The sequence below is a fragment of the Indicator indicator genome, chromosome 2 (assembly GCF_027791375.1).
Source record: "Indicator indicator isolate 239-I01 chromosome 2, UM_Iind_1.1, whole genome shotgun sequence".
In the NCBI taxonomy this organism is placed as follows: domain Eukaryota; kingdom Metazoa; phylum Chordata; class Aves; order Piciformes; family Indicatoridae; genus Indicator; species Indicator indicator.
This window is the reverse complement of record NC_072011.1, coordinates 27,940,179-27,966,935: the sequence shown is the minus strand read 5'-3', so window position 1 is coordinate 27,966,935 and position 26,757 is coordinate 27,940,179. Positions and strand designations below refer to the sequence as shown.

Sequence of the window (26,757 nt, the reverse complement as noted above, 5' to 3'; positions counted from 1 at the left end):
TTTTCCGAGTCTGAGGTATCTGTTGTTGTACAGTATTACAGCAATAGTTAGCCAAAAGAGAAAAGGAAAGCAATGTAGACTGCAGCAAATATGAGAAGAGTGATTTTAAGAAACCAAGCTGCCAAAACCATCCTGAAACTCAAATACTACTCAAGCCAGTAGCTATTCCTGAATCTCAAAATAAATATGTCCAAACATTTCTCAATAATTAAAAATTGCTTATCACAGAATTAAGTCAACTTTTCAAGATAAACAAACAGAAGACACTCAGCATATTACAGAGCTAGTTTTTAAGCCTGTCAAAGCATAGCTATTGGTATGTAACTTTGGTATCTGTGCTATTACTCAGAAAATAAATACAAATTTTCCTATAAAAATAATTTCTCAGTAACAATAGAGACAACAGCCACCAGCAGAGTGATAAAAACATCATGCCATGCAGCTGTCTTATTACACATGTTACGAGCTTTTTCAGTATTGAAGCTAAGGTAAGCAAACCTTGTCAGATACTGATTAAACTGGACACCATGAAAAATCCAGGTATGTATGAGCTGCAGACAGGGTGTAGCATCTACAACATCAAAACCCGCACAGCTCAACCTAATGCTTCTCCCTCAGTGCTGCTTGGGTCACCACTGAGGTGGTGGTAAAGACAGTTAGCAGCTTTACTTGGAAGCAGATTAGCAAGGTGGAATCTCAGTTCAGTTCACTCTTCTCTGGAAACAGCATGCTTTCAGTGGCTGTATTCATATACAAGATCATAAATAAGAACTTTTAAAGAGATAAGTATACTGGGGTGTGGGTGGGGAGGGAAGGAACAAAAAATCACACTATTTTGTTCCTGATTCTTCTAGAGACTTTTGTAACTTCAAATGTTTGTGCTTACCTTCCTGTAAGCAAACTCCTGCCATATTTAACCTTCTAATCCTACTCCAGGTTCATGGCAAAATTTCTTTATCCAAAGGAAGTACCTTTCCTCACAACCAGAAGAGTAAATTCAACAAATTCTCTTTGGATTCTATACAGGTACCTATGATACTTTCATAAAACATGTCTTAAATGATGAAGCCACTCTAAGTTAGCAGTTTTAAAATTCAAGGTATTTAAGGAAGCTTCGTCCTCCTTTCTCTATCAGAACATCAAAATACTTTGATAAAGCCAGAGAACCCACCAGGATATGTATCTACAATACTTCTTTCTAGGAAAGATTATCTATTTTTACCCTTGCTCTTCTTTCTGCTTCCAGTCGCTGCATGATGAGCATAGTATCCACATCATCATCCTCCTCTTCATCATCATCTTCATCCTTTTGCTTTGATTCTTGAAGTCGCTTTTGGAACTGCCACTCAAGCATGAGTTTACGGAGGCGGTCATTTTCTTCTGCTGTACGATCAGGCTTGTTCTGGAGTTCCTGAATCTCTTTACTCAGCATATCCACAATGTGCATCTGTTGCTGCTTCTCCAGTTTCTCCTTAGCATCCCGTTTCCAGGGATCTGGAGACAAGCTATCACTAGAGGACAGTTCTTCTTTGCTGATAGTAATGTACTGTAGATCTCTCCGCTCAATAGTCCGAGGCTGCTGTTGGGGCTGCAACTCTCGAATGACTGTTTCTTGAGACCTCTGCAAAGTTGAAGGCTTTTCTGATTTCACTTGCTGAAGGGATGCAGGGGGAAGCACAGGCTGAGCAGGAATCAATGGCTGAGAACGCATTTGGCCCAGTTTTCTTTCCTGCTCACGACGTTTCCTTTCTCTTTCTTCTTCCAAACGTGCCTTCTCCTTTTCATACCACCGCTGATGCTCTTCTCTTTTTTTACGCTCAGCAGCAGCCACCTGGGAAGATGTTTGTGCTCCTATCTGACTAGGAGGAGGAGGGGGAGGCAGAGGCAAATCCATTTGTGGTTCATCGAATTCAGCTGCATAATGCACTGGAGGAGGTGGTGGTGGTGGAGGAAGATCTGTTCGGATAGGCTGGGAAACGGCTACTGGAGTTGGCTGGCTAGTAGCTGGAGTTTTCCAACGGCCTGGTCCACTTTTACTTAAACAAGAACCAGGTGAGACTGGTTTGGATGAATGGTTCAGGTGTTCTTGGCTAGATGTGCTAGAATCCACAGATGAATTCATCCACTGGTCGCTATCTGACTTCCGATCAATGTACTCTACATCCTTCCGTATAACAACTTCCAAACGACTCCTCTCTGGCTGGAAAACTTTCTCTCGGAGTTCTTCCTGGGAACGAGCCACGCGCTGGAAAAAATTAAACACAGCATGTATTTCATAGCCCATCAATACTAAAACATATTTGAAAATGGCTCACAAATAACATTCTTATTTCTGAAGGTAATTACTTGTAGTGAATTTCTGCATTTACATGCCCATTAGTTTCCCCAAACCAGCAACAGAATATTCTTCTCAATCCTTTCAACTCATTCAAGTCACAGAAGACTTTGCAACTTCTGGAATGTCTGGAAATCTGGATTGGAAGGAAAAATGAATGCAAAAAGCAGCTTAAACTGAAAACATCCCCAGCTTGCATAATTTCTCAAGACTATCCCAGACACCTCCTCCCTAACATGTGAGCACAAGAATTCTGGCAGCTTGGGACAGCAGCTCATGCATACTAGCTCTGCCATTCAGCCCTCATCTAGCTTGGCTGAACATTTTTCCCATTGGGAAGGCAAACAGAAAGGCTGCTGACAGACAAGGGAGTCTCTGCCTACTCTCCTCCATGAACAAATGAGGGGAAGCTCTCATTACTACACCACCATTCGTGGGTAGGGAATCTGGACAGTCAGGTCTAGTTCCACCTGCTCTGGGGCATGGGTGTATTGTTGAGCTTTTGTTGCCTTTTTAGAGCCTTAAACACCAAGTATTTTTTTATACTAGCTCAAGGTCTCACTGCATTGCACAGCCTCCTGAAAAGAAATACTGGACCATATATATCAGGCTTATCAAATCAGTTAATGATTTTCTTGAGGCAAATATTCATATTTTGAATGTAAGGAACTTCTCAACAGTGAACACATCATGTACCAATTATCAACAACTGAGAGAAGACTCACAAAGCAAACTCCTTTTCTTTTTCCTCCAACAATGACCTTAACTGTGACCTCTAAAGAATGCCTCCTTTGACACAAACAAGTGTATTTTTTATGCTCTATTAGTCCAGCAGAGCTGAACACACAGCTATTTGTGTTAGATTTGCTGTCAAGATGCACCTAGCCAAACAGTTTGCTAATGCTTTGAGAACAGGCATTTTGCAGAAGTCCATAGCTCATGGCAGCTTTTTTGCAAGCCCAGCTCTCACTGTAAAGATCGAAAGGATATTCTGAAATAGTGGGGTTTTTAAAAAGTTTTCTTTCCTCCAATTTTCAACCTAAAAGAACTATTCTGAGGAAGGGAGAAATTGTGCACACTTTCAGTGCTTGTAAGGAACTAAGGCTTCTAGCTGTTCACTTGGTGAAAATGTTTTTCTGCATTGAATTCAGCCTTAAGACTAGCTCAAACCAGCATTTGTCAACAACTTGTAACAGATGGGGTTCACCTCATCAGTTTTCAGCACCTCATAAAATCTACTCACTTAAGCTTGTCTTAAGCAGGGGAGAGATGCATGTTGTAACAATATGAGAGCTAAAATCCCCCTCCCACACCGACAATAACCAGGCTAGCTCAGTCTGGAAGCAAATGAAAGCTGTATTTACAAGCAAAACTACAATCTGTGATGAAATGCAATGAATATGTACAAGTATACACTATTCACAACATTTACAAATATGTACACACAACAGAAAAACACAACCAAGACCCCCTGGCTTCCCCCTCCCCTCAAGGGGCTGTGTTTCTTCCCCAAGGGGCCTCCCCCTCCCCGAGCCAGAAGGAATTGCCCTAGACCCCCCTGGCAGAAGGCAGAGAGTCAAGAAGCAGAGAGGCTGTAAGACTTAGCTTGTCAAGGTCAGTATGTGGGTATGTTATCTTCAGCCAGAAAAGAGAAGAAGCAGGCAGACAGAAGCCGAGCAAGCTAAGACTGCCCAACTCCCCAACCTTGTTTTGAGTAGAGATTCTTAAACATTTCTATCTCTCCAATGGAAGTGTTTAGAACAGTCGTTATTTTGCTTTCTGACACCCAATAGTGATTTATTTACATTCTTTCACTTTCTCTGCTCGAACTTTGTGAAGAAAAATTAAAAAGACAGTCTTAAAACCATCACATATGTCCAGGCAGCAATTCGTTCCATTAAGACAAGTGGGTAGGAACCATTCTCTGCAGTGCTAGCCTTGCCCTGTCCCACCACCACCAGAGTGCCTGGACCTTAACTATGCAGCTAAGACTATGTGAGATGAAGTCAGGAAATGTAAAGAAGTGTGGAAAAAACAGGAAAATATTTACATAGCTATTTGCCACATCCTACGTTGAATACAACACCTGGTTTGTTAACAGCTGAAATTAGGATTTGATAACTATAATACTGTAAAAAAAAAAAAGTAAAAAAACCCCCCACAACTAAAATTGAAACAAAAACAACAAAAATGATCCACAACAAAACAAACACACAGAAACAAAAACCATCCCACCTCCACAAGCAAAAACAACTCAAGGCATTAAACTTTTATTCAATTTTACTGAATTTCTTGCTGCTACATGTGAGAGTAATCAATAATCAATCCTTTATTTGATTCTAGGACACAATCTCAAGATAATTTACCTGACACTCCTTTTCCTTGTGTAAGGCTCTGCTTTTATCACAAATTAACAAATAGGCAAGGGTGTGGGGGGGTTAGGGGTGGTGTAAGTTTTTCTCTCTATATTTTTTAAGTCTCTGATTGATTAGAGAAAAAGATGAAAAGATGATCCCAAGACTGGACTTAGTCGCTGGATTTTAGAGAAAACCACAAAACATTTTACAAGACAAATGCTGCTAACACGTACATCTCACTGTCTCTAATGGGATTAAAACACACTACTTAACAGTTCTGCAGAACATGCTAACACAAATTTTATGGAGGGGAAAAAAAAAAACAAAACCAAGCAAACAAACAAAAACCCCAAACACAAACCACACAACACTCCCCCCCATATCAAACCAATCAAAGCTCAAACAAACAAACAAAAAAAAGCACGGTTTCTCAATCCATGCCAATCTTGGCACAAGTATGGTTGTTCTCCCCTCCATGGTACAGTTTATTTTAAGCAGCTCTGAGATTATAGAGAGCTGACTGTTCTGCAAAAGTATCTCCAGTCGTCTGAGAGTGGTAAGCAAGCAGTTATTTTCCCTTTTTTTCTTATGTTGAAATAAATTAATTACTTCTCACCTGCATTGTACTATTGATTGAATGATTACTTTCTGCCTGGACCTGTGGTTTTTCTTCATAATTTGGCCACTGACTCTGAGCTGGACCCATTCGATCCTGGGACTTCGAAGCTGGGAATGTGAAATATTCTCTAGTATAAGTCTGCGTTGGGATGGGATAAGCTTCAGGTCGTGGGGGCAGAATTTGTTCCTGAAAAAGGTAGAAAGAACATAAGGTAGAATTTTCTAAGCACATAAATCTGTACGGAGTATTTTTCTAAACATGCATTTTCAAAATGTTTTCTTTTCGCTCATAAGAGCATTATTTTTCTGGAGCAGAAGACTATCTAGTATCAAATATAATTGTGGTTATGACTCATGTTTTTATGGTTTGAAAACAAGTATGCAGTATTGCACAAACCTAAGATGACACAAGGACAACTTCATCAACAAAATCTAGTAAAATCATTCAAAACTGTCTCAATCTTTCATTAGCTGTAAAAAGCAAAACCCCCACCCAGTCACTAGAACCTGAATTATGTTCAAATAATTAAGACATTGGTTTGACTCAAGCACACTGATGCTAGGTAAAGTTTAAGAGCCAGCATTTTGCTTGCCACTTCTGACCTCTGTACAAAGATTTCCAGTAGAGACTGAGGTTATTTTGGTGGTAGTTCCAGATGCATAAGCATTCTTTCCCCCGGGGCTTGGAGGCTGATCTGTTGGAAAGTTAAAGGAAGTATTTACATGACTATTACTAATAATTGACACAAGTTAATAATAGCATTCACAAAACAAATCTGATTTTCCTTGGAATAGTTCTAACAAGAGACTTGCTCCCCATGTTACTACCATGTTAGCATTTTAAACTTAAGCCATTTTGTAAAGCAATCATCCCCTTTTTGAATTCAACAGCATCTAAAACTACCGGAGGGGTCATGTACCTCCAAAAGAAGGATAATCTTACTTACTTGCTACATTGGGACTGGAGCGATGATCGGCTCTGTTCTTCATTAATCTGTCATCCCCTGGCAGCTTCTTTGGTTCACTGTACTCTGTCCAAGGCAGCTGAGGGCTCTCAGGTGACCCATTTTGGGTGGAGTTGTTATATAGCTCAAAACCTTCACTCTTTGGTCGGGGTTTACCTGAGCCACGGCGGTCAGAAACTGTAACAGTTGGATATGTATTTTCCCCCTTTCACTTATGTTAACTACTATCTAGCATATTCTTTTTCGAACCAGAGCTACCTTGGATTTAAAATTCACAGCGAGTTCCCAGTAAAGCAAATGTTGGATTTTAAAATCTTTACTTCTTCAGGTACACAATTTCTCTCTTAAACTAACTATACAGGATTCCTTTGACTTGTATGCTTTAAAAGAGCTTTTGAAAAGGTACTGCACTATCTGGAAAAGCCAAACATGCTTTACTGAAAAGTCTGTTGTTGACTCTCAGACATATGGCATCTGGGATGGTGCTGTAAACTGTGATTATAACGATTTACTCTTTTAACCCTTTCTTTTCTACACTGTGCTACTACCCTATATGTTGAAAAGGTCTTTCCTTACAAAATTATTTCCTTAAGAACATTATTTTACATAAGATTTAAACATGTCTTTTGTTAGTTCGCTGAAGTAAGATGATAAAATATAACATTGGAAAAATATCCAATAAATTCTTAAGAGGAGACATGGAAACTTAAAATGTATTTCTAGTTATTAGACTAGCATGATTTCCAACAGTATTTAAAAACAGATGAACTTTTTATAAGAAAGGAAATGTTTCTTTTCTGATTTAGTATTTTTGTAATATTTGGCAAGCTACAGCAAATTATTATAATTTCTGTGTTCTAAGACATCTAGAGCTGTTATCGACATAATTAATAATAGCATTTTTACCTCTTTGCATCATTGGGGATGGCTGGTTAAGTAGTGTTGCCAGACCATGGTAAATTGCTCCTTGTTTTGCTACCTCCAGTGTTACTACAGAACCTGTCCTAGTCATAAGTTCTGCTGCCCTGCAACAGAAGCCAAAGCAAATGAAATAAAATAAAATTATGCCGTGATTTATTTAGTTTTCATTATTATCAGTTTGTATATCATGATTTCTTACAATTAGTCTACTAATATTTTGTTTGACAGAAAACTTTTTCTGATTAATAATTGAAATCTCTTATAAAAAATAAAAAAGAAGCTGCTTACTAGGAGATATAATTATCAAAAAGACAGTATCTACAAGGCATATGCTCTTAAAGGTCAGAGCCCCAAATATTTAAAATTCAAGGTAAATAATGTTTGCTCAAAACTAAAGCCCAAATGTGTAATACAGTCTCATCTACAAAGATAACCCCTATCTATCACATACAGAAAACACTACACCAAACTGGACTAGGGTTACTCATGGGCAGTTATAAAAAGCAAAGACAAAGAACAACATATAAAAAAACCCAAGATTCAGGCCTTTTTCAGTAAATTATTAAACTAGCATTTTCTTCACGTAAAGATACCCAAGGAAAGCATTCCATACCTTTCCTGGGATAAGCCCACCAAACTTCGGCCATCCACACTGAGCAACTGATCCCCTGCAGCCAGACGACCATCCTAAACGCATATTCAAGAAAGAAGAAAACTCATACATCAAAGCTAACACAGTCTAAATTAAAACAATTATTAACACATTAAACAATGGATTTAAAAGCATTTCCAAAGGATCTTTCTATCTTTGAAGTTCTGATGTTTGAGAGTACTACTAACCACATCCGCAGCACCTCCTTTCACAACAGACTTGACATATATTCCAAGTTTGTCTTGACCAGCACCCTACAGAGGAAGAGACATTAAATTATTAAATTTCATCTCTTGAGCATTCCACAAGTGCAAATCAGAATTTCATATGCTAATTCTCATTACTTGAATATATTCCCAAACTGGGGGAAAAAAATACTACAGAAGAGAGTTACATTCACTTAAAATCTGAAGAAAATTTTAATATTAGACCTATTGAACCTCCAAGCATTGTTAGAAGCAAAGAGTATCTGGTCTTAACACAAGCTTGAATAAGGAAGAAAATACCAGAACTAAGACTATTTACAAGTTTGTTTTAATCCCCTTCTAATAAAAAACACTTATTTGCACGTTTACATGCAAGTTATTATTTTTTACACCTCTGTGTATTTTGTTCCAAAAGACTGCAGTGTTTACCTTGCTAATACAAAAATGAAACAAGGTCAATTGCATAATATAAGAAAGAATAGAAATGCTTTTTACACTTGTTAGGACTGTAGGGAAGCTAGTGTGAAAGAACAAACAGTGCCTCTAGTTTTACAATAAACAAGTAAATTAGGTATTATAATCAATGTGCTTTTTAAGACTCAGAGACAGCTTTTAAGTCTACTGCAAAACCATGCAATTTTGTGCATAAAACACCTGCCTCAAAGTATTCCACTAAACTTGAAAGGATTTAACAGTGAACTTACTGCAAGACGACCAGCAGATTCAAGACCCAGAGAACATAAGCATCTATTCAAGCCATGCTGTTATGTCATCCACATGCTCCAGTTTACAAGACACCACACAGATCAGTCTAAATGTTAGTATCAGGAACCTCTAAATTGTCACTTATAGTGTAAGACAACTACTTGTGATTTCATTATCTACTATAGCAAACAGTGCCATTTTACTCCACAAGTCACTTGGAAGAAGGGTGCTAAGTAGTAAGTTGCCAACAGAACACACTGTTTAACGTTATTTTCTCAAGTAACCCCCAGGCTGCTTTCATACTGAATACAAAAATTCCTCTTTTTTCCCCCCAGGTTCTTCAACTCCTTTCTTTTGGCAGCACAACCATTCGTTGATCCCACTGTTATAATAAAGTAAAACAACAACAACAACAACAAAAATCTAAAAATCAAAATGAAGAGTATTCAGAATCTAGTACTATACCAAGTTTTCTAAGTGTGAAAGACCTATTTTTATTCATCAAATGGTGAGTTAATCCCAAATGTTTACCCAAAGGTATAGAAAAGGACTTTCTTTGAGTCCCATAATTCCAGATTAACATTCCAGATGTCCACGTTTCATAATTACTGAAGATGTATTTAGAGAAAAGGAAAAAACCTGCAACAAACCAGTCTGAAATAAGGACACTTTCTTTGCTTAGAAAGAATATGAAGGCAATTAGACAAAATTTAGTTACTTTCTTGTATTTTAAAGGGCTCTAAATAAACATCAAGGTAATTGCAAAAGTCATGAGAAAAAGAAGTCAGGAGGTATCTAGATAAGCATAATGAAAAATGAAATCATGCTTCAGAGTCTTCTTATTTTCCCCAAGCAACAAAGAAGCACATGGGGAAGGATGATCTGGTTGACAGAACACCTGTACTTCCAAGACAGATCTGGCAAGACCAAGAGCTCTTCAAGACTTTAAGGTGACAGGCTAAGATGGAACTTGTCCTTGCATATTAATAACTGGCTCAACGACAGATAGGAAGTTGTTAGTTTTTACAGGGAATGGAAGCCCTAAATGAATGTTCTGCTTACGTGCTCCAGAAAAAGGGTAAGCACTAATGTCACTGAATTTACCATATAGAAAATGTATCAAGTATGTCAAACCCAACAGTTAGAGAAGGGCCACATAATCCTGAATATTGGAAAAACGATGGAAGGAAAATGTCTTTCACTGGTCCAGTTGTGAAATAAGGGACCAGCCCCCAACAGGGCACTGTCAGCAAAACCATTTACTACCTCCCCTTGTGGGGAAATGAAAATTAAGGCGATTTGGTTTATATGCCTCCAACCACTAAATGTACCTAGAAGGCAAGTTCCTTCAGTGCAAAATAGCAGCAACTTATGCACCCACATTTGAAGTTATAACCTCACACATCATGTAGCTATATGTAATTGCAGGGACCAAGGAGCAGCTTCTCTTAGAGGCCAACTGGTCAAGACTAACCAGAAACCTCTGAAGCCACCTAAGATTGGCACTGCTGTTATTCAGTCCTGACTTCAAAGGATGCTAGCAAGAATCTCATCCCCTTGGGTCCAGGAATTCAGACAAAGGTCTGCCTTACACAGTCAAAGATTCGGTGAAAACACTAAGGCTTTGGAAGAGCATTGCCACTTAAAACAGCACACAGGTTAATCAAGCAGTTCGGGGATCATGACTTTGTACAAATATTCATATAATAGTTTCTAAAACTGTATTTAACTCCTCAAGAAAGATCATTTTAGTCACTGTTTTCAGAGCCATTTTCACGTATCTGTTCAAGTATCTGGAAGTTAACAGAACTAACGGAAAAGAATAAATACAACTGAAACCACTATGGTCCCTAAGAATCAAAAAGGTTCACATTTAGAAAACTGTTTATAATTCTGACTACTCCCTTACAAAGTGACACCAGCAGAACCATGAAGATAACAAGGATGATCAGCAACATAGACTAGCTTTCTGGAGGGAACCAACTCATCTTAGCAACAATGAAGGAAGTGAAGGTCTATGAGATTATAAATGTAACACATTGGACTAGTTATCATCTATCTAATCAGTCAACAAAGTAATCTTTCTTACTTGTACTATCACAGCTAGCATATTTTTAAAAATTAAAACATAAAACCAAACCAGAGCAGAACAATAACAACAACAAAAATCACCAAAAGATTCTCCATGGGATTTCATAATCGGGGAACTGCTAGGAACAAAACTACAGTAGATGCTAAAGTGTAAATACACACCAAAAAGATCACAGATTCATGGTATGGCACTTCAAGTGCTTTCACTGAACAATAACAATTAAAAAAAAAAACCCCAAACAACTAACCAACCCACCCACCCTCAGATTATAACACTGAAAGTTATTCTGAAATTACAGAAAGCTAGAAACCAGGAGGAATCCTCTTACACTTGTTATGTTCCTTAACTAAATATCCCACAACTGGGGAAAATCAGATCAGATGGATTTTTTTTCCTCCATTTCTATGCTCTTACAGTAATTCTTCACTACAGTTTGAAGGAGCTGAAATTTTACTCTTTGATCTTTCCTTTTTAATGTTGTAACGAAGTCTGTAAAATTAGTCAGTTCCATCCCCGTTCTTTTAAGAGATGGTACACGCAGATTTGTTAGCTCCAAGTCATCTCATTTAATACAAAACTGAGGAATTTTGAATACACAGAATAAATCTCCATTCAGGTTACATATGAGAAAATCTTTATCAGATACTACAACTACTCACATATTATTAAGACAGATGAGTTTCTTCTCTTCCTAATTCACATGCCATTTATTATGTTTCTAACAACATGCCTGTGCTCTTATGTTCGAGAGGACTTCTCACTAATAATCCTCAAAGTTATCATCTTCCTTCAATGTTTACCCTAAGCTTTATAGTTATTTGAATCCAAATTCTTGATTTCTGTTGTAACAGACTTAATTTTTCTTTGGTTTCCCTTTCCAAGAAACTTCATTAGAAGAAAATGTATAGTTATTAAGGGGGCTAATATGTAGCTAGCCATGCATACTAAAATCCAAAGTGAGCAAAATTCTCAACCACACCACATGGATTTTTCTCCTATCATTTACTGACATTACAGTAAAACAGTTTTCTGTTTTAGCAGTTCTGTAAACTGCTTATTAACTTGCATTCCTTCGGAAGAAAAGCAAAAGTCATCATACTTAAAACTATTCCCGCACAAACAAAACAGCACAATGGCATATGGCTATGAGTAACAATAACAGTAAACATGCTTTGAAGTTCACTTTATTTTCTCTAATTTTGAATACCAAAAGCATCTGTATCTGTAAAGATGTTAGTCTGAACAGAAGAACACAACTGCAGAGAAGTTAGATGACTGTGAATAAAGATGGTTTATTCCTCCCCCTGAACATGCTGGAACCCACAGCACTTTAGTTTCTCTAATCTATATAGTCAAATAAACTCTCTTACTATCAATCTACCTTTTTTCTTCCAAATTTTAAGCAACTTTATCTCTCACAGAAAGTGAAAGGGTAGTGCCCTTTTGAGGAAAAATTTGGGAAATCCTTCACCGTTAGGTAATAATTCAAAGAAAATTTCCAAGGTGTGTATCTGGAAAAAACCCACAAACCTTCTACTGCTGCTTCAGTTCACCTAGGTGACAATATTCCTGAAGTGAATGAGCATAACACTCTGCTCTGAAGACCTCCTTTGTTAGCTCTAACTATCTGTTGTTACAATGCATAGCCAAAGTAGAGAACCATGGAGACAAAAGTTTTACGAGGAAGGTATAAGCTGACCAGAATTAAGAAAGGAAATATGGTATTTAAACATTCTGATACCTCAAGTACATTAGACTTAAGCTTCACAATAAGAAACACTTCCATTCCGTGCTTTTACAATCCAGTTAAATAACCAGTATGAAAGAACAAGCCAGATCATAAACACTACCTAAAATACAGAGAACTAACCTTGGAGGCCAGCAGTGGAGCACTATTTACACATTACACTACTTTTGTAAAAGAAGTTGTATTAAATTAATTATGACACTAGCAGTGCATTCAGAGTATCACAAAGAAACCCACCTGCCTGCCCCCATGCTGTCTTGGACTTAGACCTGTGCAGGCACTAGTGTGCTGTGGCAGGTCCTACAACAAGCTACGCTTGAATGATAAGCTGATTCCCGTCCCCAGTCCCAAATAAAAGCTTTGTTTTCAAGCAAATCAGCTTCCTCCAGTTGTTTACATCACAGAATGACTGTTCATAACCACACAGGAGAGGAGGATGCTAGGAGGAGCCTGGATCAGTAAGGTGGGGTTACATTATTCTTGTTACAGGTGTTGAGCAATTGTATAGCTGTGCTAACAAACGTGTAATCTTCAGGGGCTGTGAAGATATAGGGCAAATACCAGGTAGGCTTCAGACCCCAAACTGGGCTTTCCACTGCTACAAATTCAAAAGCTCTCTTTAAGAAGGAAAAGAGGCAGGAACTGTACAGCTGTTAGATGTAAGAACATTCACCAATATTTAGAACAGATCTATGTGATTCCACCAGAGTAGAATACGGAAAAAAAATGCGAAGGGAGTTTGCCCTACCAGAGATCATTTCAGTTTAAATGCTGTGTAAGTAATTCCCAAATGGGTTAAACCAGCATGACATAAAATAATCAGTGTTTCCCAACAACAACAAAACAACACAACAAAAAACCCAACAACAAGAAAAAACCAATCACAAAAACAACAGCAACGAAAAATCACAAAAATATGCTCTAGCTAGGATTTATGATAGACAAAAGGTATGCAAAAATTTCATCCCTATTGATCCCTAGTGTCCAAAAAAGGTATTTGCCCCTTTTAAGCCTAGCATGATTCTCTGTTTGACTACAAAAATCCTGTCATATTAAAGAAATCAAAGTACTGAGCTGGATAATGCAATCTAACTTAAGATTTTGAGACAGCCTAACAAGAAGCAAATCATTCTCCGTCACATACCCTTATTATCTGGGCCACCTATCAAGCAATTAATCAGTGTACAGTAGCTCATATATGTTTTCACAATTAATGTTATTTTGCAAGCCCCTCCTTGCTCTTAACAGAATTGCACTCAGAATCACTGAGTTGTTGAGGCTGGAAAAGACCTCTGAGATCACCAAGTCCAGCTTATGACCTAATACCATGACATCAGATAAACCATGCCACCAAGTGGCACCTCAGTCTTTTCTTAAAGACCTCCAGTGATGGCGACTCCACCACCACCCTGGACAGTCCATTTCAGTGCCTAATCACCCTTTCTCAAAATACTGTATTTGCTTAAAAAAAAACTACTTTGAGGGCTATAGAAAACAAAGAGGTAGAATTTAAAAAATTCCAGCTTCTTCTATGGAATAATATGGAAAATAAATGACTACTCTTCCATCCGAAGAAAGTAAAACTGAGTATGTATAAGACTACAGTAGTAATGAATTGATAAAAATGACAGAATTAAGGAAAGTATTTAAAGGGAACAGATCATATTGCTAGTGTTGCTAAGTCATGAGATGAGTTTGGTAACACTTCATTGTCAGGAACAAACAGGAAACTTTGGCTCACACACATTACATCAGCTATAAAACAAGAACAGGCTGCATAGTACAGCTGTATATAAAGTAGCAGTTTGAACAACTAAATCAATCAGATTTAGTCCTCCTGATGGCAGCACCACAGCTAGCCCACAAGAAGGTGACACAAATCACCACGAAAAGTACTAAAAGCAAGGAAAAAAATCCTGCCTCCTCCCTGTTCCCATTTGGTATTTGTCAGCCATAATGGCACAGTGGAAAGAGCTGTCAGCTCCTTCTATAAGTGTCAACACACAGCCAGGTTTCCAGGCAAGCCACCCATGCTGTGCTATGCCATGCAGGGGCCTGCCACCAGTGGCATGATGGGCGGGAGGTGCTGAGACACCACCAGTAGCCAAATCTAAAAGCAGCAGAGTAGGAATGAAGGTCTGTCTGTCGACAAGGTGGTAATAGCTAAGCTACTCCTACTCTAAAACATCATGCCCTACAACTAGGTTCAGTCAATTACAAACTACCTGTACTTTCTGCGAGGTTAGTAATATTCTTGCAGTTTTAACAGATCTGTAGGATGACCTAGTTATTTCAATACCTATGATTAGAATTAAAACTATGAAGACTATTACAAAAACATTTTTCCAGTAGTTAGGAATGACAGCAAAATTGCAGTGATTAAGGAAAAAAGCTATGCCTCTGCAGAATACATCTGCAAGCACGGCACCTAACCAAACCGGTCGCGCTCCAGACAAGTAACAGTAAGGTCTTGTCATTACTTGCTCTAAAATCATTATTTGCCCATACCTGTTTAGCTTTACATACTTTGTTTACCACTCCAATAAAACTGGAGTAATGAACAGCTTCCAACACAGACAGGCAGAATCAAGTTTGGCTTAAAGGAAAAATCCCAAACTTCAATATAAGTTGGTTTTGTTGTTGTTTTGTTTTGGTTTTTAATGTTACTTATATTAAAATCTGCCTTCTTTTACATCTAAATGCAAGGGAGACTTCTTAATGACCTTGACTTGAAGATTCCTGTCTTAAAACACAAGACTATTGAAATGGTTTTCCTTTTCAGAGTAATAATCCTATTAAGAGGCTTCAGATATCAAAACACTCCAATGTTTCATGTAAACCACTGGAGAGTTTAAAAGAAGGAGTATGTTAAGACTTTCTTGAATTTTGCATAATTATGCAAAAATTGTAAAAATTATTTAATATTAATGATATAGATACAACATATATGTGTTTGTGTGTATGTCTTGTTGGAATGTTAGGACCCGGTATCACAGCATTTCAAGGATGACACTGTTTCCCCAAGTCAGTGTATTTTGTTAAACTTCTCTTGTGTTTTACAGAAACTAAACAGTTTGAAAAGCAAATGAATCCCTGCAACTAAAATGTCTTTAAACAAGAGGACAGAAATGTAGCTGTCAAACCTGATATGAGTCATCAGGCACGAAATCTTTTATCTGTCTGTCCAGGGTAGATTTTACTGATTTTTATCAAGGTGAATACTCCAATTCCAGGCTCTTAAGTTTATACAGAAAATCTTTGTAAGTTCTTATAAACATCCTTAAAGGCAAGTTTATGCAACAGAATCCAGTCTCAGGCTGAACACTCTGGCAGGTAATTAGTCTAGAAGTGTTTAAATAATCCAAGATTGTAAGCATTTTAAAGAATACCAGTTTAGTAAACTATGCAGCCAGTTTACAAGTGTACTGCCTAGGAGTCAAAAGCAAAGGTTTTTGATCACCCAAACATTCACATTCCTTCAAGCAGTAAGCATTTTGTAGGTTATATCTGGATGAGTACATATTTATCTACTTTATGTACCTAACATACTGCATCCATGGACCATTAAATTACTTGCTGTCAGCCCACAGTAATGAGAAAGACCAACTTTGTAGTTACTGTTCCTGCCTTCAGTGAGGGCAAACTACTCTGGACTTGAAGATCAAATAAAAGCACTTTCTCAGAGGAAATGAAGGCCTGAGCTTCCTCAAGACAAACGTAGAGAAACTGGAAATTTGTCATCATTAAGACAAAATAATTCATAGCATGAACTATATAATTCCCAAATAAGTGAGGCAAACCAGCTTACCCTATGTAAAACTGGTATGTTAGTTGTGGCTACAGCTGCTATGAGTCGTATCGTACCCTGGCTTAAAAAAGAACCTTAAAACCCATGCTCCACGCATGTAAACTTCTGCTTTCCCCTCTCGAACTCTCCTTCACAGCGAGGGGCTGAGCGTGGACATCAAACATTTTTGGAGTTGGACAAACTACAGTCACAAAGCAGCAAAATATTTCCAATTAAAGACAACAGGCAGTGGAGATTTAAACTCTGGTGACAACCAACACTTTTCAGAGGCAAAGAAACATCAGACACTTAACATTTGTGAATAATTCCGAAGTAGCTGTAAGTTGCACTGGGTCAGAAGATAGGTGAAAAATTAAGTGTCTTAATATTCAGAAAAAAAAAAAAAAACCCAAACAAACAAAAAAAAACCCAGAAAAGCTAGATTGCAAGCAGCACAGTATCACAGGACTCTGAAGCATCCAACAACCTCAAAACTTTATATCCAGTGAATCCAAAAGCTCTATTGGAAGCTAGAAATAGCTTCAAAAGGAGTAAAGAGAAAGGACTGAAGTATTTCATTGTTCTCTTTAATGGAATAAGATTACCTGTTACATTTTTACAAACAAATGTTTGTAATCAAAATTGACTTGAACACAAAGCAAGTGAAAATGCCTTCTATTTTCCTAAAGCATGCTTCTCCCAGAAGATAAAAGACCAAAGAATCCAGAATGTTCTGAAATGGACTTTCTGAAATAGCATTTAATAATGAGTACTGTAGTCTTATGCATATGTAGTAATTTTTTTTAATTAAAAAAAAAATCCAACAAGCAAACAAAGAAAAAAAACCCTACCCAAAATCACGGTATTCAGAAACGTTAATAAGGCAATTAGATAAACATGAAAAGCAGGCACACTAACACAAACAGCTGTAGTGTCTTCTGTGCTTGACAGAAGTATATAAATTCCTAACAATGTGATTTCTTTCACACTCTGGCAACTGAGTGCTTCTGAAAGATGTAAAATGAAAGCAGCTAAATAAACCAGCTAAAGCAACTGGCCTAAAGCCTCATTGTGACACTGGAATCAAGTACACAAGTTCTCATGAAACAGAGGAAGTGACAATTAAAGGAAAAATGCTTCATATAGGACATTTGTGAAAGACTAAAGTTTATTCATTAGCCTTTCTTTGCCTTTATGAAAATGAATCCTCTTTTGTTATTATAAATGCTGCAACCAGCAAGATTCATAGGATATTCTACAAATGCACGTAGACATGACATTATGGGATAAGGTTTAATGGCCATGGTTGTGTTGAGTCGACAGCTGGACTTCATGATCTTAGAGGTCTTTTCCAACCAAAACAATTCTGTGATTCTATAATACAAAAAAGACACCTTTTCTTTAAAAAAAAAAAATACATGAACCTGTTTGATTCTGTTTCTGTTTTGTTTCAAAGGAAAAAACCAAAATCTTCTCTTGAGCTCAAAGAAAATATATCACTTGAGCCCTGTTTCCCCAAACGCGGGTAAACTTTTTAGCATACATTTGCTATAAATCCTCTATGGGCAGTGAAGCATTAAGGGCCATCCAGTCATGTACCAACCTACAAGCTGTACTGCAGATTTTGTGATGCTCTTCCCTGTTAAGGCAACTCTGAACCAATGCTTCAGCTTCATTAGGTCAGTGGATAGGACTTTACAGGCAAAACATACTGGGCAATCTGTTTTGGAAAACAGATATGTATCTCAGCACTTTTTTTGAAGAAATGGCTCTTGGCTCTGTAGGTAAGGCGAAATTACAACCAAACAACTGCCACAGCACATCTTCCACATAACACTGCTCTGCAGTTTCAGATGGATACAACTGCATGCAGTATCAGTGTATACATGATCACATACTATTAAGCACCTACATTTCTACCCCAGTTCAGAGTATTATTTATACAGGTAAAAAGTCTACACAGAATTTGTTAACTTTTGAAGTCTTCCATTAATCAGAGCAAAAAATTTAAAATTAAAATGCTGTAATAACATGTATGTATATGGAATTTTGGAAATCATTCGAATGCTAGAATTGAAAGAAGCCTGGTAGAGGAATTCTAGCTAAAGGTTTTGTAGGCTTGTTTGTAAGTGCAAGGAAGAGCTGGCACCTGCATTTTAAAACCCACTTTGTTCCAGAAAGCATTAAATACCAATATCTGGGTGATCTATTTGCAATATTAATATAAATAAAAGCTAATAAAAAAGATAAAACTACTGCACTTGAGCAGAGTTTTGGACTCACAGCTAGTGAGAAGAAAAATCATGTAGGGCTGGCATAAGCTTTCATTTTTACACAGCATATGGAAACATTAATAGAATTTTATAGAATGTCTACAAGGTATCAAAATTTAACCAAAAACCCCACTGGAAGTAATGAATCAACAAGAAACAAGCAAATTGCTGAAATATAAATACTTATTTTGTTCATGATGAATACTAAACTGGAAACTTACATTCTCTCTTTATTCCTGTGAGACTCAGAAACCTGTGCTGGAAGTGACAATTAAAAACTACACTTTTAGTTTAAGTTCCTCATTAGATTTCTGTTAGGGTAACACCAGTAGTTCAGTCTGCTGATGTGAATTAGTATCGAACAGTAAAAAACCTAAACAAACCAACTTCTAAATCTTCTTACTCAAAAACTTCAATTAATTGATGTTGAGAGAAAAGGTTAAAAAAACCCCACACCTTAAATACATGGAAAGCACAAACAAGCAGACTTCAAATACTGAGGTATCTGAAATCCTCAGATGTGGAAAACAAGAGCTAATAGTTGGAAAAAAAAATAAAAACCATCCCATCAACTGTCTGTATTTGCAAATGTAAAGATAACCAAATTTGTGTATTATGTCAGCAGTATTAACAACTTTAAATCTAACTTTCAATTTTTTTTTTTTTTTGGGGAGGGAAAAAAGGTAAGATTTTAAAATGAATTTATTTTGAGCCTGTTCCTTCTAAATAGATCATCTACAAGGTATTTGTACAACATACTTTCAGAAAAATTTCACATCGAAACCTGATATCCCTGGTAGTGTCAAATCCTCAAATTTAACACCTTAAATTGACTGTTAAAGTGATGAGCAATGGTTTCGTAAATGAAGTAAATTTAGAATGATTTAATGAAACCTTAAGAACAAACAAGGTTGCCAAATAATACAAATTATTTATAGTTAAGATGTAACACACTTGTTTTTAGAAAAGTAAGCCTCTTCCCTAAAATGCTGCTTGATGAACTGTCACATTCATTGTTTTAAACATTTCTACTAAAAAAGAAGCGTCTTATCACCACCTCATCCTATTTTAGCAAGCACTAAGAAAACATTTAATCTGATAATCTGTTTAAAAACCCTAGAAAATACACTCTGATTTATATCCTAGCAAGGGCATATACATATATATTGCCATGCTTGTACATATTTTAACATAACATTTTCTGTTACTAATAAAAGATGACCAAGTAAGAAGTAGAAGTGTGCCACACTTGAAAGACCTAAATTGTAGCAACACTGATGAATATAACCAGCACATGAAGATTAAGTAACAAATTTTGTTCTATCATTCTTGCAGAACACAGGAATATTTTCTTGTATGCAGCAGCAATCTAAACAGAATTCAAATGTCTCTACTCTGTGAATATGTTGAAGACAAGATATCCTAGCTGCAACAACATATTTGCATGTTCTGATCTTTTCAGAAGGGTCTACCAAGTATTACAATCTTCTATACACTGGGATTTTAATTATTCTACTAAGGCTTTATAAGGGGAAAACAGACTTTTAAAGCCATCTGGATTAAAGCCAACTATTATGACAAGTAAACAGATCACAGGTCATGCTATTCATGCTCTGCCACAGTAAAACAGTGGTTATCACACCTGAAACTTTCAATATTAATAGTCACTTCTACAAATTCGAGAAGTGCAAATGAAGTACAAGCTAAAAAATTAGTTAATATTTTTCCTTCTAGATTTTAGAAAGTTAGCTACTAACATCTGTCTATATTTAACTGCATGCTGCATTACATTGTTGCTACATGAACAAGTTAACTACTGGCAGGTTTAAACAAGCAAGAGAGCAGGAAAAAGTACAAGGATAGTATTTAAAACTTCAGAGAAAAACAATCCCAACAGAAACCTGAACAGACTTACCACGGATTCTGTTCTTCCAACAACAGAAAACCACATTTTGATCTCCGGGACTACAGATCCTTGAAAGAAAAAAAACAATTCTCCACTTCTCTTTCAGCCCTCAACAGCAACCACCGCTCTAGTCTGCTGGATTTTCCAAGATATCCATCAAGATAACTCGGAGCTGGATGCTATGACACAGTGCAGCATTTATCAACATCAGCTATAACCAATACAATATTCAGACTCTTACGTAATCAGCTATGCTGTTCTGACTTCCATTTACTTTAGAGGTTTTATTAAACTTCAAAAACTGCTAGAAAAAAGAAAAGGGAGCCTTTTTGTACGAAAGACAAAACCCCTCCAAATTAAACAGGAAGTAATGTGCTGGCCCACAGATGGCTGAGAAGTCACATGTGAAAGCCCCAAAAAAGCGATATATTTTTAAAGTAAACTGCATGCGCACGCTGCTTCCAAATCATCTGGATTTCATAAAACTTAACCGCAATGTGGTTGGGAGTCAGGCAGCTTTTAACATTGAAACATCTTTCAGGGTTAGAGCAACCAAAGTCTGCACACAACCTCAAAAAGCAATACTGTTCCTGATGCCCGACCACACCTACCAACCACATTTCCATATACCTATTACCAAAGCTACTGCTAAAAAAAATGTACAGGAATATTATTGCAGGAAAATACGCAACACCTACAAAAAAGGTAAAACAAATTACCTTTCTGGATAGCATCTGAAGTGATACAATTTAGCTTTAAATCAAGATAAAAATCCATGCGAGATACTGAGTTTAAGAAATGCTGTTCAGTATATTCCTGATTTTAAAACAAAACACAACAAAACCCAAACAAACACAACACTGTTTACAGTGCTTTGGCACCTAACAGCTGTTTCATAACTAAACGTGTTTTCTCTGGTATGTTTGCATATAGTGTACATGTTTACTATATGATTGATGAAAGGGACTGTCCTGCCTCTGAACACACCCTTACAGCACAGTGAGGTGCAATATTTGATATGCAGCATTTAAAGGCAGACCTTTAAAACCACTGTTTCACAGTTACTCATATTTTACTTAATTAGAAGTACCACTCTTAAATATTTTACCCATCATTAGGTGAAAAGAGGATCAAATACAAGGTTTCTCAGTGACCTAACACTTGTATATACTCCTTGACTCACCTTTGGGTTTGGGTTTTTTAACATTAATGCCAACGTGTTTGGAGTCACCTACTATCACAAACTGAATCTATTTGTAAGAACAAGCAGGTGCAGAGCATTTCAGTGAAAGCTGTATCGCTTCTCTGCTTCTGTAACCTTAGTTACAACTCAAGTTGTGTTTTTTTTTACCACAATAGAGGTGTGACAATCATTTGGTAATCAACATTTGTCATGGAAGGAATATGTAAGGTATGGTATCTGATTTCCCCTTTAAAACTCTTAATTGGCACAGACTATCTACAAAGCTCTGTAAACTAATAAAAACTCAAAGAATCATCAAATTATAAATGCTGAGATGTTTCCTCACAGATAAGCACAGACTACTAGAGAAGTGTGTATTTTTTGCAGTGCGTAGAAGAAAGAAAATCAGTCAGAAGAAATTACTCTTCTTTACGATTTGAATTGGTCCATTTCATCCCTCTCTAGAGTATCACCAACCTACATTTTAATAAACTTCACCCAAAGCCAGTGACAAGCATGAAGGCTGCATTAAGACTTAACAAGCAAGGCAAGTCAGCACTGATACGCAAAGGCATTCTTATAGCATAATACTGAGAGCAACTATTTTGTCACATCATAGGGAAAAAACCCAACGGTTTTCCTAACCAAAGCTGAATAGATTTAGCGTTGTCTTCCACTGGTTGGAGCAGGACCACCTGTTGACCAGCTGCTGCACTTTCTTTTATTACAGCACTTTTGAAGGACCCTAGAAACCAGCAGTTCAATAAATGTAATTGAGTCACGAATGAAACTGGGATCCTGTGCATGGCAGCAATAACTGATTATTTCTAAAAATTACTAGAATTTTAATTTATTCATCTATGAGTTACATTCTTATGAACATTTGATAGCCGGCCTTTTACTATTAAAAAAAAAGTTAGAAAAACACTAATCTATTCTCACACTTGCCTCTCCCTCTTATCTCAGGTATTCCATCCAGTTAATGGTTAGAAACTTTTAACAAATAGTCTACTGGACTTCTTCCATTTTCCTCAGCCAAAAGGAAAAACAAGAACTTCAGTTTCCATACTGGTAAAACATACATGAATTGAGACATGTCAGAAAAATTATTAATAAAAGTCAAGGAGATAGGAATAGAAAGAAAAAAAAAATCCACCCATGACTGCAAGCTTCTCAGTCACAGTCACTCAATTCTCTTAACGTGTTCTTCTCTGGCCAGATAGGGAAAATGAATGTCTGCGTATTATTCCTACTCTGTTGCCTCTTTTTTTTTTTTTTTTTTGCATGAAGCCTAGTATGTGAAAAACATGCTATTAATGACAATAAGCAACTTCAAATCCCTTGAAGTAACGCCTTCAAAATAATCCTATTTAACTACCACAGCAACTTCTTTCAACACTTTCAAAGCAAGATGATTACTTCTACAAAGCAAGATGATTACTTCTATGCAGTGAATACTCTGTTGACTTGAAAATAAGCAAAAGTTTCTATTCTGCATACACTGAAACTAAAATAAAAATCTGTCTCTGATTTCAGGTTGAGATTCAAGACAACCATTTTAAAAATCAGAATTTCAGTATTACGCCAGGGACACAGCAGCAAGATGAAATGTAGTCACTGCATGAAGCAGTGTTTCCGTAACTGTTCTGAGAGGAGGCTGCTGCTTCCCTCACTTGATCATGTTAAAAGAAATCATGAGATAGACTAAACTTGTAAAATTCAAGCTTACACACTGTCCAGTAGCACTGCTGCATACTGCTAACGGCAGTAGCATCTGCTGCGTACTGCTGCATACTGCTAACGGCAGAGCATCAGTTGTTAAAACAACATGTAGAAGTCAGCAAGTTCCACTTAAAAGGGAAACTTCACTTCCGGTTATATCCTGCTTCTCTCTGAGAAATCAGATTTCACAGTTTAGAGTGAAAAATCCTGAAATAATTTCTACTGTACATTAGGAAACATCTATCAGAAATGCAGATGGCAGTCAGAAGTCTACCGCATATATAATCTGATGTATCTCAAAATCTGCTTCCCAAATTATTAACCAACTACACAAAATCAAGAGCAGAGTTACCTTTTTCAAATCCTGAATAGTTTCCTCAATAACTATTGACTGTTAGCAATATAAACCTGGTAATTGATATTCCTTTACAGATGTTGGAAATGATTTTTAAAAAGCTGATAACCACCCAAGATAAGTTCAAGAACAGACTGTAAAATGACCAAAGTTGTAGAAGGAAAAATAATGCCATTTAGAAGCAATTAGCTATGTGTGATAAAAGTAGTGAAATAATCATGTTTCCAGCCCACGTACTAAGTGCCAAGGACAACTCGAGCATTCTAAAGTTCCATGTACTACACTGAGAAGGAAAAACTTGTTCTGTTGTACAGCACATAGTTACAAGAACTTTTGGACATCACTATTGTACAATTTATAAGAAGCTTAAAACTTAAAGGTTATGTCTGCTATGTGACCTAGTTAATAAAGCAAAAACAACCATCTGGTAGAGTCCTCCATCTGGTGGCTGGAGTTGCATGTGCATTCTATACATTATTATGTACTGCTACTAAGAGTAGCATACACCCACAATTTTGTCAAGTCAGGGTAAGAGGCCTGGCCTACCCTCCTTCACCAAGACACTGAATAAGCTGTAGCTCTGTACTATAAAGAAGCAAAACTAAGTCATACATGCATCTGTACAGCATGCAAAAGATAAGATATTGTCTTAATAGCAGAAATTACATAAATCTTAATGTATGCATTTGATTTTATTCAACAATTTAAAAAACCTACTTTATATTCTTTACTGCTCTTCTTTCCTAGATACATCTGCTACTTTTCAGTAGTGCTAAATAAGTCTTGTTTCTTAATTCTATTTCACAACAGTGCCAGTTTATTTAGTGAATATGTAGTGGTTTTATACTTAAATGACATAACTACAGCCATATCATGCTTCCTCTTGTGTTGTGTACATATGTGTATTTTAAAGAAACATTTACCAACCAGAATAAAAGTATGATCAACATAATGCACACAACAAACTTAAGGGAAATAGATTTTTTTTTCCATTAACATTTTCCACAGTAGGCTGATTTAAAAACAAAAGAAAACAAAACAGAAAAAGAAAGAAGAGCTTTTTTTCAGTAACACTTAAACTGATTTCCATACCTTGGCAGCAACAATGCTCAGGCCCATTCCATTTTGTTTTTTTAGTGTTACAGTGATAATTTCAGGTTCTTTCCTCAAAGGCTGAGCCTATCAAACAGGGAAGAGTAAAGAAGAAGGGAAAAAAAAAAGTGAATTTATATTCACTTCCAGGCAAAGAATATTACTGTGTAAAACAGTTCATCTACAATCAAAACTAAATTACTAGTGCAGCAGCAGATCTCAGATCCGAAATAGTATGTCTGGTACTCCATGTTAATTCTCCAGTATTTGACTAATATATATTCACATTATCACATACTACTTGTGTGTTATGATCACCGCTGAAGTTTTGAATTCTACCCATCATTTCTCCTTCTCTAATTCACAATTTGAAATGTAACAGCTGTATAAAACTGTAGTAACTTTTAATGAGAACTGAATTGCAGACTAAGTAGGCCCCTATTAGAAAGGGAAGGGTAATCTAAATGGAGCTCAGTTTTTAGTGCTGCATCCAGAAGATGTTAATTCTACAAAGATACTAAGAGATCAATTAATTTCAAAAGCAGACTTATAACATTGAAAGAAAAAAAAATTCACTTCTAAAAACTTTGTAATTCAAATACAGGCCAAGCCTCTAAATCTGTTCAGTTACTTTTTATATCTTTGCAACACTGCCAGTTCCCTCTAGTCAAAATGTTTTCATCAGTCTTCATTAACTGAAACATGTAAGTTAAAGCACCCTACTTTATGTTCATATTAAATCCTAACTATAAAGTTCCACATGACAAAGTTAAAACATAAGCAAAGGAAATTAATTTTTAAAACAATTTTTTAAAAAATTAATTCCAGATATTAGGAAAATAAGTAGTTTTTTTAAGCTAGGAGTATTCTAGCAATCCTGTGCCAAAGATGGCAGAAGAACAGAATCTGTTCCTACTTTATTTAGGATTTTTTCCATTAATTTAAATAGAAATATTATTAAACTAATTAAATTAAAAAAAAAACAAAAACAAAAACGCCAAACCAAACACAAAATCACACAATGGAATCACTAAGCCACCGGGAAAATAACTTTGTCATTAGCCTATACTAAATTTCTCTCTTGGTCTAAGAATAAAGAAATTCAGTGAAAATTTGAGGACCGCCTAGCCTAGACAACTCTTCAGACTACCAAAAGAAGCAGAGCAGTGACAATAGTTTTGGCTTGAGTTAAACAAAAAAACATTAAAAAGATAAAAAATCAAACAAACAAAAAAGCACCCCCAAAACCTCACCAGTACAGAACATTTACATAGTATTTAGATTATGTAGACATGTTGCACCAAGAGGCAATTCGTGAACCAGCATTTAGAGTATTGCTTAGACACCAAGACTGAAGACTTTTAGAACTCTCAAGCTTAGAACATTAAATTAACATACATGCATTAGATCAGGGTATTTGATCAGCTATACAAGGTTTTCATTCCCATGAATGACCAAAGTAGTAACATCCACTTGTCCTGCATTTATTTATCAAGCCTTTTGAAGGAAGACTGGCCAGAACTGTTTTAGCTTTTTCTTAGTATGAGCAACAGCAAGTTATCTAGTATAACTTCAAATGATTTTTGTTTCCACTAGCTCTAAAAAAAATGCATTTCTTTAGAGCAACAAAGGGAAAAGGACAAGCATGATGCCTAAAAAACGCCTCTGCTATATTTTCCTTGGTCAAATGGCCATTTACCAAGATACCAAGTTTACAGATCCCAGCCTACTGGTTCAAGACTGGGCTCTGCTATATCAATCATACAGATGTAGGAGATGTGCTCTTCTGTAAACATGTTCTTTAGGTCTCTGCATAATGTCATTCAACTAATGTCGAATTC

The 26,757-nt window shown here is 36.6% G+C and overlaps 1 protein-coding gene across 7 annotated transcripts in view; it reads right to left on the bottom strand.

Moving 5' to 3' along the window:
* Positions 1-26,757, bottom strand: part of AFDN (afadin, adherens junction formation factor) — a 119,331-nt gene that overhangs the window by 12,472 nt on the left and 80,102 nt on the right. For 6 of the 7 annotated variants that reach the window (XM_054399127.1, XM_054399125.1, XM_054399126.1 and 3 more), the window contains 8 exons: positions 24,917-25,003; positions 8,037-8,102; positions 7,810-7,883; positions 7,182-7,300; positions 6,258-6,452; positions 5,914-6,005; positions 5,309-5,497; positions 1,223-2,245 (listed from right to left, as the gene is read on the bottom strand). In XM_054399127.1, the coding sequence (XP_054255102.1) occupies positions 1,223-2,245; positions 5,309-5,497; positions 5,914-6,005; positions 6,258-6,452; positions 7,182-7,300; positions 7,810-7,883; positions 8,037-8,102; positions 24,917-25,003 (1,845 nt within the window). The remainder of the gene's footprint in view (positions 1-1,222; positions 2,246-5,308; positions 5,498-5,913; positions 6,006-6,257; positions 6,453-7,181; positions 7,301-7,809; positions 7,884-8,036; positions 8,103-24,916; positions 25,004-26,757) is intronic. The other variant, XM_054399131.1, reaches the window with a different exon arrangement.